General features: G+C 33.9%; 2 protein-coding genes and 1 long non-coding RNA gene across 3 annotated transcripts; all 3 read left to right on the top strand.

Moving 5' to 3' along the window:
* Window positions 1-1,692: 1,692 nt before the first annotated feature.
* Window positions 1,693-3,662, top strand: LOC145795657 (uncharacterized). The gene is made up of 2 exons (XM_082880503.1): window positions 1,693-2,577; window positions 2,849-3,662. The coding sequence occupies exons 1-2, from the start codon at window positions 2,512-2,514 to the stop codon at window positions 3,437-3,439; spliced, it is 657 nt and encodes a 218-aa protein (XP_082736629.1). The 5' UTR covers window positions 1,693-2,511; the 3' UTR covers window positions 3,440-3,662.
* A 43-nt stretch (window positions 3,663-3,705) lies between these two features.
* Window positions 3,706-4,734, top strand: LOC145805141 (uncharacterized). Its single transcript, XM_082900236.1, has 3 exons — window positions 3,706-4,179; window positions 4,273-4,401; window positions 4,507-4,734. The coding sequence occupies exons 1-3, from the start codon at window positions 3,706-3,708 to the stop codon at window positions 4,732-4,734; spliced, it is 831 nt and encodes a 276-aa protein (XP_082756362.1).
* Window positions 4,735-4,772: 38 nt separating this feature from the next.
* Window positions 4,773-5,437, top strand: LOC145789825 (uncharacterized). The gene is made up of 2 exons (XR_014328220.1): window positions 4,773-4,944; window positions 5,033-5,437. It is a non-coding gene; the product is annotated as an uncharacterized LOC145789825 (long non-coding RNA).
* The last annotated feature ends 6,711 nt before the right edge of the window (window positions 5,438-12,148 follow it).

Below are 12,148 nucleotides of genomic sequence, written 5' to 3'. Positions count from 1 at the left end.
AAAAATAGGGCCCCCAAATTTAAAAAATTGTTATAGGTTCAACTTTTTTTTTTTTTTTTTTTAAGATCAATTTAGAGGGCCCCAAATGTTTTATTGGGCTCTTGTATAATTTAGCCCATATTTATTTATAAAGGGAGACTGACCCAAAGGTCCAAGCCCAACATATCATACCCTATTTAGACCCAAAACAAATTTAATACTCCATTAAGTCCTCAAATTAACAATAAGACGAAAATACCCACAATATATCATCCAATTTACACGCGCGCAACCATCTCCCACGTCCCCATCATCTCAGTCCGATCACTACACTGTCACGTCTCCGCCGCTCGAAATCGACTCCTCAGTCCTCCATCTCTCTTCCGTTCAACTCCATCCCCTCTGAAACCCTAACTCTAACCAGAAAACGTAACCGTTCATCTTCATCACCCACAATCATCTCAGTCTGATCAGTACACTGTTACATCTCCGCCGCTCGAAATCGCATTCTCAATCCTCCATCTCTCCTCCGTTCGACTCCATTCTCTCTGAAACCCTACCCTAACCACAAAACCAAACCGTTCAACTTCAACACAACACCAAGCCGTTCATATTCTCCAATCGGCGACTCTCAACAACACGAAGAACCATCACCACTCTGAAGAGATTTCATAGTTCCTGACTTCCGATTCACAAAAATGGGGAAAAAAAGTAACATCTCTCTTCACCTATTCATTATTTTTCACATTTGTACATCATTCTTTAATATTTCTTATATACACATTTTACATACTTCCAAATGTATAAACCCTCTTTTAATATATATATATAGTCCTCTGTTTTTCAACATTCTAAACACTGTTTTTGCACATAAATCCCTGTTTTTACACATTCAACACCTTATTCTTATTCTTGTTGTTCAATATTGGCTTCTCTTATTCTTATTTTTGAATTTTTAATCTTCTTGTTGTTATTGTTGCTTTTTACAAAATACAATGGGCTGTTCCTATTGTTCATACTGTTTCCTTATAAAAACTGCAACATCATAGTGTTTCATTTCATCACTATACAAGCAACATATCTAAATTTATTCAAAATGCAAATGAAACTGCAAAATTACACAGTTTAACCACTACTCAAAACAAATAGCTAACTTATTATAAAGTGCAAATCAAACTGTCAAATTATACAGTTTCGTAACTCTTACGAACAAAATACATATAACTTCATATTAAACTGCATATAAAACTTCAAAATTATACAGTTTTGTCACTATATTACTCATACCCTGTTGTCACTTTCATTTTTTCAGAAATAGCTGTTGGAAGATATTGGAAGAAACAAACCCGTATGCCCACAAATCCAATCAGGGATTTAACCATCTCCCCTTTTGAAAGTCCCTCTCCTGTATCCACTCAAATGCCACCACCACACCCAAAAACAACCAAATCCAACAGACCCCACCAAAAAACCACAAAACAACCACACCACCTACAAGAAAAAGCCCAAGAACTACACCACAGACCCCACCCACCCAACAAACACCAACCACACCTCCAACCACAACAAAAACAAACAAAAGAAAGCCAACAAAAAACCAAGAAGCTCCTCCAACCAAAAAAAGAAAGCTCCAAGAAAGCCAATCAACTCCCAAAACAACAACCAAGGCATCAAAAGAAAAAAAACCAGCAGTCCCTGCAAAAAGAGTCCAACAATTTAATTATCGTTCCAACATCGGAACGGTAATCAAACTGTTGAAGGGGGTCAAATTCACAAAAGCCCAACAGACAGAGCTGCAAAAAACCCCTTTTTGGCCCCTTATAAATGCTCTCTCCTCAACACAACTGAAGGCCTCTTGGTGCAGATGCTACAATTCCATTGTAGCAGAAATGACAACACTCTACAACAAAAGAAAAAGATCATTTGTACTTGGCAAAAAGGAAATGAAACTCAGAACCAGTGATGTCAAGCTCATTTTTGGTATCGACTGTGGAGAAGACAGCATCACCACCAAATCCTATGCAAGACCAAAGGATTTTGAGCTTCCATTTTACAAACGAAGATGCAAATCAGTCAAGAGATTGGATGGCAAGTCTTTGACCAAAATGTTTCAACAAACAAAAAAAGGAAAATCAACCAATGATTGTCAAGATCTTGCAAGGGTAATCACCCTTTACTTGTGCTTGAAACTTCTCATGCCCACAACAGGCCATACACTCAGTTGGAGTTTCCTCAACTATGTTGACAATCTCAACAACATCAAGAAGTACAATTGGGTTGAGGCAATAAAAGACACACTGATGAATTCAATGGCAAATGCAAACAACAACCCAAGGCATGTCACTGGATGCGTCATGTTACTCTTGGTAAACACATTACTCAACTACTTCCCACAAAAATATCAGACATTCACCTATTTCTAACTATCTAACATATTTCAACTTTTTTTTTTTTTTTTTTTTTTTACAGTACTGGTACTGTGAGCATAGTAAACTCCTCCGACCATCCAACAAAGAAGGCTTCCCAAGGTTTATGAAATGGAACCTTGGCAAAATGTACTCTAAGTGGAAACACATCAGCCTCGCTCACTTTGAAAAGGTATTCAAACTCTTCTATACTATCCTAGCACAAATCTATTCAACACTCCTTTCATATTCATTGTAGTACAAATCACATTATGAAACTGTGAAAATTTTCAGTTTCAAAGCACACACTTCTTTAACATCACTCATGTTATGAAACTGTAACATTTTTCAGTTTCAAAAAACATATTTCGACACTTAACCCACATTACTCACAGTACAACTCATCTTATGAAACTGACCAAATTTACAGTATTACTGATATATGCCACATTGTTCCAATGCAGGTTAACCAAAGTGCTTTAACCCCAACTGAACAAGAAATACAGTTATTGCATATCAATCAAAGCACATCAACAGACTCTTCAGCAAAGAAACAAGACCACAAAAAGGACAATAAGCAAAAAAAGAAAACAAAAGCAACAAAAAAAAGAACACTTCTAGACAGTGATGAGGATGACTTTCTCGAAGAAGAACATCATTCAGAATCAGAATCACAATCAGAAAAAGAAGCACAACAAAAAAAAAAGAAAAGAAAGCAAAAACCACAACAAGAACCACAAAGTGATGAACAAGAAGAAAAGAGTGATGATGAAAAAAATCAAGTGACTGATGAAGAAAAAACTGATGAAGAAGAAACTGAAGAAGAAGAAGAAGAAGAAACTGAAACTGAAGAAGAAGAAGAAGAAGAACACCTTGATCAAGAAGAAGACCAACAACAAGAACAAGAAGAACAACAAACAAACCAACACGAAAAAGTCAATGAACAAGAACTGACAAACCAACAAGAAGAACTGCAAGAGAAATCTGATATACTTCATGCACAAGGTAAACTATTGTCTAATACTAAAGCATACTGCAAAATTTCATTAAACTAACCAAAACACAATCCAACATTTTTATAGGTCATGACCAACCACAAACACCAACCAAAGAGGACGACAAGGACAAGCTCATATCAGCCCTGAGAGCACAAATGCAAGAAATGGAACAAAAATTCATGGCTGAATTGCATAAAAAAGAAGATCAATTGAAGGAAATGTCCACCAAAAAAACTGGCAGTCCCCAACAAAGATCCATGGTCAAGAGAATCAAACAAAAATCAAGAAAATAAGCACATGACCCAGATTTTGAATACCAACCAATGACCAAACCCAAAGAAGATGCAACAAATAAGACACAAACTGCTGCTGATGTACCCAAACCAACACAGGCTACCAATGAAGAAAAACAGAAGAAGAATGACAACAAAAAAGAGGGTGCTCATGAAGCAAAACAACAGCAGAAAGAAAAGATGCAAGAACATATTGGCCAAGAGAAACCAGTTGCTGCTGAAACAAACCCAAAAGAGCATGCCAATCAAAAGAAGACAAATCTTCAAGTATTGGAAAGTGATGATGATTTCCAGGAAGAATCAATCCCAAACAAGCCACTCACCATTTCATGCCGCAAAACAAACAAGGTTTGGCATAGCCTATCCAAAAAAGACCAAGACCAAATTCAACTCATCAACAACACACAATCAACTGCTTGTGTCTGGTCTGGCAGCGAAGATGAAAACTGCGTATACTTTTCAGATATATGCAGATTGACCAACAGGGAACCCTTATATGGGAATGTAGGTCTCCAACTGCACAATTTTACAGTTTCTGTACATATTCAATAACCTATTCCACAAACCTAATACATTCTCATATATAACATGTTTCAGGTCATTGATGCCTTCTCAGAAAAGCAATTGGCACTCCAACCAATCATTGAAGAATTTGAGAAAAACGATCTAGTCTTTGCAAGCAATCCATACGCAGGAAGATCTTACGTTTTCTCAACACTCATCAATGTAAGCAAAACTTAACATACCTTACAACTGCAAAATTTTCTACTTTATCAACATGTATTACTACATAGTTTTATGACATATTTCAAACATATATATGACTTACAGACTCCACTACAAAACCAAGATCAAGCACTGAGAGAAAAACTGATGGACAGCCATTTTCCAGAAGCAATGAAAAACAGATATATCCATTTCCCAATCAACCACGACAACCATTGGACAATTGTGGTCTTTGACAATGCTGATGGAATATGGAGACACTATGACTCTTTGAGACCAGCAAAAGATTGCCATAACAAGCACTTTGAAATTACAAAGCAAATTGTAAGTTAAAATAAAATTTCATACTTAGTTCCATCCCTTTACAAACATCTCAACTCATCACTATAACTAACAAAAACACCCACTAACTATTTTGTAGCAACAACATCAACTGAGATGGAATAAAGCATTACTCAGCAAACAGGGAAACATGTTTTCATCTCAAGAGTGCGAGACAGAAATTGCATCAATTGAGGAATGCCCACAACAAACCCCACACTCGTAAGATACAAAATCCATAAACTAATCTTCCAATATGCTAATTTTTGCAGTTTCACCTAACTAATTAACTTCATCTCAAACATTGCAGGAATGATTGTGCAATTGCCGTCTGCAATGTTATCAACCAATATCTCAACTGGCAACCTGTGCAGAAAAAACTTCGTCCAACTGAGTGGGTCAAATTTCGAGCACAAATCATCAATCAATTCCTCAATGATGAGAACCGATCTTGGAAACTCGAGCACTACCAAATGTTGACAAAACATACCAAACCATAGAAACAATGAACAAACTTCTTAACAATACAAATATTCAAGGGAACATATCTTTGAACCTTTTTTTTATTTTTTTTTATTTTTCTTTTTTAACATGTGACAAGTACTTTATATACTTTTGGGAATGATCTTTTTCTGGTTATCATGGTTATGGTGAAAATGATTGATGTTGTTGTTGCTCTTATTATTATTATTATTATTATTGTGGTTCTTCTTTTGATTGTTTGTCTACCTGTTTGTGGTTGCATATATTTTCATACAGTAAAGGTTGATTCTAATAATTCTTCAAACTGCAAAATTTTTCAGTTTCATCAGCTTGTTTCTAATAATTTTTAAAACTGTAAAATTATGCGGTTTCATCAGGTTGTTTCTAAATAATTCTTAAAACTGCAAAATTATACAGTTTTATCGCTATGAAATATGAACTGCCTTTCCATATTATACTGTTTCAATAAGAAATTTTCAACAACCTTCTCTGCATTCCATAAAAATAAAAAACAAAACCAGACTATTAGAAAACAACTTCAATAAGTAAAAAACACATCAACAAACAAAAAACAATTCAACCAACTTTATTCATTACTTCCATAATACCAAGTATCACATTTTTTATTATCATAATTCCTCAAATTCAAATACAAATCCAAAAGAATAGATTGCGGCCTCAAATAGCAGCCTTGCACGTCTTCTTATTGTGATTCCCATATTTCAAGCACCTCCCACACTTGATTTGCTTCACATTCTCACCCCTTGAAGGTATCCTCTTCTTCTTGTTCCGCCCGGGCTGCTTCTTCGTTATAGGAGGTTTGATAACCGAACTACTGGCACCATCAAAGTCAAATCTCTCACTTGAAGGCACTGGATAAACAGATTCCTTGTATGACTCTCTAAAACAATCTACATGAAAAAAAGGATCAATGAAACTATACACATCTCTACCACTACTACGCAAAGCATGCACAACATGACAACAAGGAAAACCATTCAATTGCCATTCATGGCAAGAACAAGTTTGTCTACCAATATCAACATAAAAAGAAATAGAAGAATGAACCACAAGCACAGTATCACTAGCAACAATCACATCCCAAGACTTAGCTAGCTCCAAAGAGTCCACCAACTTCTTTTCCATAACTGGACACAATTTCGTAGTCCATCTTCTAGATTCAGCTCTTCTATCCGACAATTGAGTCATGATTTGAACCCTAATCATATCAACCATACAAGTAATAGGCAACTCACGGGCCCCACCAATCCAATTATTATAAGACTCGGCAGCATTAGATGACATCTCACCATATCGTTTCCCTCTAAAAAATGCATTGGCCCACTTATCATTTTGCAAACCATCCAACATACTATCAACTCTACCATTCCCAGCAATACGCCTCAATTTCTCCATATAATGTTGGAAAGAAGCAACCGTTGGCGCATAAGCACATTTAACTAATATTTTCATCAAACACAGCTTATAGTTAGTACGAAGTCCCACCAATTTGTCAATCAAATTTCTCTTCAAATGATTCAAGCAATAAGCATGATGTGCATTGGGGAAAACCACTGAAAGAGCGTCTAGCAATCCATGTTGACGGTCCGACACAAAAGTCAATCTCCGGCCTGAACCAACAGCCTTCAACAACTTACTTAAGAACCACATCCAATTATCTTGATTTTCAGCGTCAACAATCGTAAAAGCCAAAGGAAACAAACCTGCAAACAAACCCACATGAAACTGCAAAAATTAGCAGACTCACAATACAATAAAACACTGACAAACTAAACCAATACTAACTGCAAATAAATACATACCTTGATTACCATCCTTTGATGTTGCTGCAAGCAAATGCCCCTTGTAACGCCCCTTCAAAAATGTACCATCAACAAACAACAACGGGCGACAAAATTGAAAGCCATACAAACATCCATGAAATGCCACAAACAACCTCCGAAAACACCCACTACTTTCATCCACATCTAATTCAAACACACTTCCCGGATTCGTTCTCATAGCCGTCTCAAGGTACCATCGAAGCTGGTCAAAAGAAGTTGCAAAATCACCAAACAACCCACCTCTTGCCTTATCAACTCCTAACTATGCAACCTGATAAGAAACATCTATACCATATTGCTTCTTCAACTTTTTTTTAACTTCAATAGGACGAGTCAACGGATTATCACTAATATCATTTTGCACAATATCAGACACAAGTCTAGAACCAACCATTTTGCTACAAGATCTACGAGCAACAACCCCACAAGTATGCACATTATCCAACTTCATTATAAAAAAAACACCAGAATCCATCAACACCCTTCCATGCACAAACCATTTACAACCCGTAGACGACTTCATCATACATTCAGCGGTTACTCTGGTTGCATCATTCTTCAAATAATTCACTGCAAAACCACACTGAACCGCATACTTAGCCAATGCAATGCGGAACCCTGACACTCCACCTTCAAATTCTTGACCAACACTATGTATAATCCCCTTCCAACTAGCAGACAACAAAACTCTCTCTGGTTCTGGATAAAAACTACGCAACAAACCACCAACATCATCACAATCATTCACAAAAGAACTCTCACAAGTTACAGAATCAATCCTACAAGAATTACCATCATCAACCTCCACAACTCTCTTATCCCCCACAATAACATCAACAACATGACAACCACTACCACCTACCATTGACAGCATATTCCCCAAATCATCATCACATTCAACAATACAATTAGAATATCCAGGAACAGAGAAAAACAAACAAAAGTTACCAACACTCAACTCCTTGAACTTCGCACATATTTTCTCAACAACTTCATCATAACTACATCCGTCACTGATCTTAATAGCAGCACAACAATTACTGTATTTGCACATTAACATGAAACACCGCTCCATACTACAAAATCAGAAACCAACAAACAATTGTTCACAGATTCCAAACTGCAAAATTATGCAGTTACAACATATCAATAACAACAGTACACAATTTACAATTCCAAAACTGCAAAATTATACACTTACGACATATCAATATCAAAACACCAGAATTCACAATTCCAAAATACAACTTCAAAACACATTACACTATACGACAAACAAAATCAACAAAATCAAAATCAAACAAACAAAATTCGCCAAACACAAACCACATATCACGCAAATTTGCTTATATATATATACATACATATATGTCGACAAAATACAAACCACATACACACACAGACATATATATATATATATACATATATATGTATATCTATGTATCGACAGATACATACATACACATACATATATCTATCACCAGAGAGAGAGAGAGAGAGAGAGAGAGAGACAACGTACGAAGATATCGCCTGTACACAGAGATTCAAATCGCACAACCAGATCCACCTCACAGCACAATGAGATCGACCACACAGCACAATGAGATCGCCACAACGAAGAGAAATCGAGATCGCGAAGACGAAGATTTGATTTCCTTTTTTTCAACGAAGCAAAAATTTGATTTCTCACGTACATATAGATCTCAAAACAAAGGGTAACATAGTCATTTAAAAATACGAAAATAAAAAACGGGACCTCTGGGTATAAAACTAAAAAAACTGTGGACCTATTAAACTATTAAAAATAAATTGGGATTAGAAGGGAAATAGATCCCCTACATAGGACTACATGGTAATTTTCCCATTTATTATAAATGTGTTTGGCCCATATGTATTAAAATAAAAATATATAAATAAATAACAATAGGGCCCCTAAATTTGGTAAAACATATAAACATATATAACATAGGGCCCCTAAATTTGGCCCAAAAATAGGGCCCCTAAATTTGGTAAAATATTATAGGCTCAATGTTTTTTTTTTTTTTGGTTTTAGGATCAATTTTAAGGGCTCCAAAATATTTTTTTGGGTCCATGTATGATTTACTCCATATTTATTTATAAGTGTAGTTTGGTCCATGTTTATTAAAATGAAAATATATATTAAAAAAAAAAAGTGTTTGGGCTCAAGAAAAATAATACATACAATATATGGGCCCTATTTTTTTTATTTTTTATTTTTACCTTCTTTATCTATTAGATTTTAGTGGAATAAATAATTTTGCTCAATTTTTTTTACCTAGGTCTTTATCAATTTTAATTGAAAAATTTTTTCCTAATTTTTTTTGTTCTAATTTTGTTTTATTAAATTATTTTATTTATAATTTTAATGATTATATGTGTAAGTAAATTTTTTTATAGTTACAAACAAATAAAAAAATTGTAACTTATCGTTTTATTCATGAATTTTTTTTCAATATAAAAGGGCCCCATTTTTAAAATTCGCCTTAGGCCCCGACGAACTCAGGGCCGGCCAGAGTTTGTGGTAGTGTTTCGTAGCGGTAGAGTTTCATTCCTCTAGGAAAGAAGATGATGATTCAGAGTTTGTGCTCTTGTCTTTTCTATTATAGTTACTATTTCAGTTAGAAATCAAAGGAAAAGAGGAGGATTTGAATCAATGAATAGATGAGATGGCTTACAAACATGTTCAGTCGATTGATTGAAAACCACATTCGACTGGATTGAATCAAAGGGAAAGAGGAGACAGAGGAGTTTGTGCTATGTTTCTGGTTTTTCTGTCAATTAGTGTGAATGTTCACATTTCATACTATTCTTCTTTCAGATGATGTTATTCTTTTTCACAATTGTTAAAATTATCGCCCACCAAGTGTTTGATTATATGTTCAAATGAGAAATTCAGCAGAAAAAGTTGTTCCCATTGGAAACATCTCTAGTAATATTTGCTTGGGTTAGTGAATATGATTCTGTTATTGTCATTGATTTTGATTTTTTATTATTGGATTTCAATATAGTAATGATTTTTTGAGATTGGTAATGTGTCTGATATAAAAATGATGCAAATGTTCATATTGTTAATCAGTGTTAATATTCACATTGATTTGAATTGAAAATTTATCATGTGACTATTAAACACATTCATATGAATATTTACATTACTTTTGTTTTCATGTCCATATTCATGTTAATATTCACATCTCCAGTGATATTTGCTTGGGTTAGTGAACATGATTCTGTTATTGTAATTAATTTTGATTTTTTGTTATTGGATTTCAATATAGCAATAATTTTTTGAGATTGATAATGTGTCTGATAGAAAAATGATGTAAATGTTCATATTATTAATCAGTGTTAATATTCATATTAATTTGAATTGAAAATTTGCCATTGTGTTATCAGTTGATGTTAATATTACTCACACACCCATATAATATTGAATGATGAATATGTTTTTGCTGTGTTCATTACCACTGTGACAATGTGATGTTAAGGTTCACATCAATATTGTATCAAATTACACAATCATAAGCCTCAACTTTCATTTTAAATACAAACATGATGTGAATATTCACACTAAAACATATGAATGTGAAGGTTCACATGAATTCTGGAATATAGATAAATGCACTATGATTTCAAAATATTAATTTCTAATATGGAATGATGATATTAAAGTTTAAATCAAAATTGCATTGCCCATATATCACATTAAGCCAATGATTATGTGTACACAATTGTAAAACAGCTAACAACAATGTGAATGTTTACATCGATTTTTTAATCTCTAAAAATATGACTACATCAGCATTACATTAACCACAAACCATCATTTCTGTGTGTACACAAACATGAAGTGTACATTTATGCATAATTAGATTATAGATGTGAATGCTAATATCACGAATAAAACATCAAATAAATTAATGTAGTTACATTAAGCCGATGGTTATGTGTACATAATTATAAGACAACATAAACCAATATGAATATTAACATTGACTTTCTAGTAGCAAATATTATGACAACATGTCATTGTATCTTATTAAGCACAATCAAAGTAACTAATTATGGTTCTTTTGTTTAATGTATTCTAATATTTACAAAATCGCAAATGATGTGAAATTCATATTCATATTTTTCTCGTCGATGTATAATGTGTCTTTTGATGCCTTGTACGTCTCTAGCACGCATGCGATGACATCGTTGAACTTCATGCATTTGTTGAGGTCAACTTTGCCAATCCTCAACACATCAAACAACTGCCAAAATGACGTTTTCTTCAAACCATCCAGTAGAGGATCTGAGAACTTGGTGCTTGTCATTAGTTCACTAACCCAATGATGTTAGATCAGTAGTTGACCTTTTTCATGTTCACTTTCGGGGGGTTGGCTATTTGTTCAAGTTTGTCCTTGATGTGGAACTGTTCTCTTTTTCTTTTGCCATGAAATCTATGAGCAACATCTGTTTGTTCAATTAGAAACAAATTTACTGTTAATAGTCATAAATAGTAAATCATAACAAGTGCAAACTATATGTGCTGTGAATAGTTGAATGATGTGACCATGGTTGCATTAAGAAAAACCATGATGTCAATATTCACATGAACACTGTATAACATAGGATAAAACAATAAAAATCAAATAAATGGTGTGAACAATCACATGGATCATATATCATGTCATTAGTTCATGTGTTTGAAAAATGAACAAAATTTTGAGAGTTCAAATCATTTGATCATAATCAACAATTCCAACAAGGATAACAACCAAAAAATTAGGGAAAAATAACAAATGAAATATGGAATAATAACATATTATAAATATTAAACTAACACGATGTATACATGATGTTAATCTTCACATCATTACATTATATATTTGACTGTGAATGTTCAAAGCCAAATATATCGTGTGAATATTCAATGTGAATGTTACAATGTGAATATTAACATTATGTTCAGAATGTGAATTTTAAAATTATGTTCAGAATGTTACAATGTGAATATTAACATGATGTTTAGAATTTAATTATTGGCATTATGTTCAAAATGTTACAATGTAAATATTAACATTATGTTCAAAATG

Source organism: Camellia sinensis, chromosome 1 (genome assembly GCF_055761805.1).
Source record: "Camellia sinensis isolate YWXY chromosome 1, ASM5576180v1, whole genome shotgun sequence".
Classification (NCBI taxonomy): Eukaryota; Viridiplantae; Streptophyta; class Magnoliopsida; order Ericales; family Theaceae; genus Camellia; species Camellia sinensis.
The sequence above is the reverse complement of the archived record's forward strand: the minus strand, read 5'-3'. Positions and strand labels throughout refer to the sequence as shown.

Bases quoted from the DNA above. Each gene is read 5' to 3' on its own strand.
- LOC145805141 (XM_082900236.1), top strand. From the start codon at position 3,706: ATGACCAAACCCAAAGAAGATGCAACAAATAAGACACAAACTGCTGCT. The intron at 4,180-4,272 runs GTAGGTCTCCAA...AACATGTTTCAG, and splicing joins GGGAACCCTTATATGGGAAT to GTCATTGATGCCTTCTCAGA. The intron at 4,402-4,506 runs GTAAGCAAAACT...TATGACTTACAG, and splicing joins TTTTCTCAACACTCATCAAT to ACTCCACTACAAAACCAAGA.
- LOC145795657 (XM_082880503.1), top strand. From the start codon at position 2,512: ATGAAATGGAACCTTGGCAAAATGTACTCTAAGTGGAAACACATCAGC. The intron at 2,578-2,848 runs GTATTCAAACTC...GTTCCAATGCAG, and splicing joins GCCTCGCTCACTTTGAAAAG to GTTAACCAAAGTGCTTTAAC.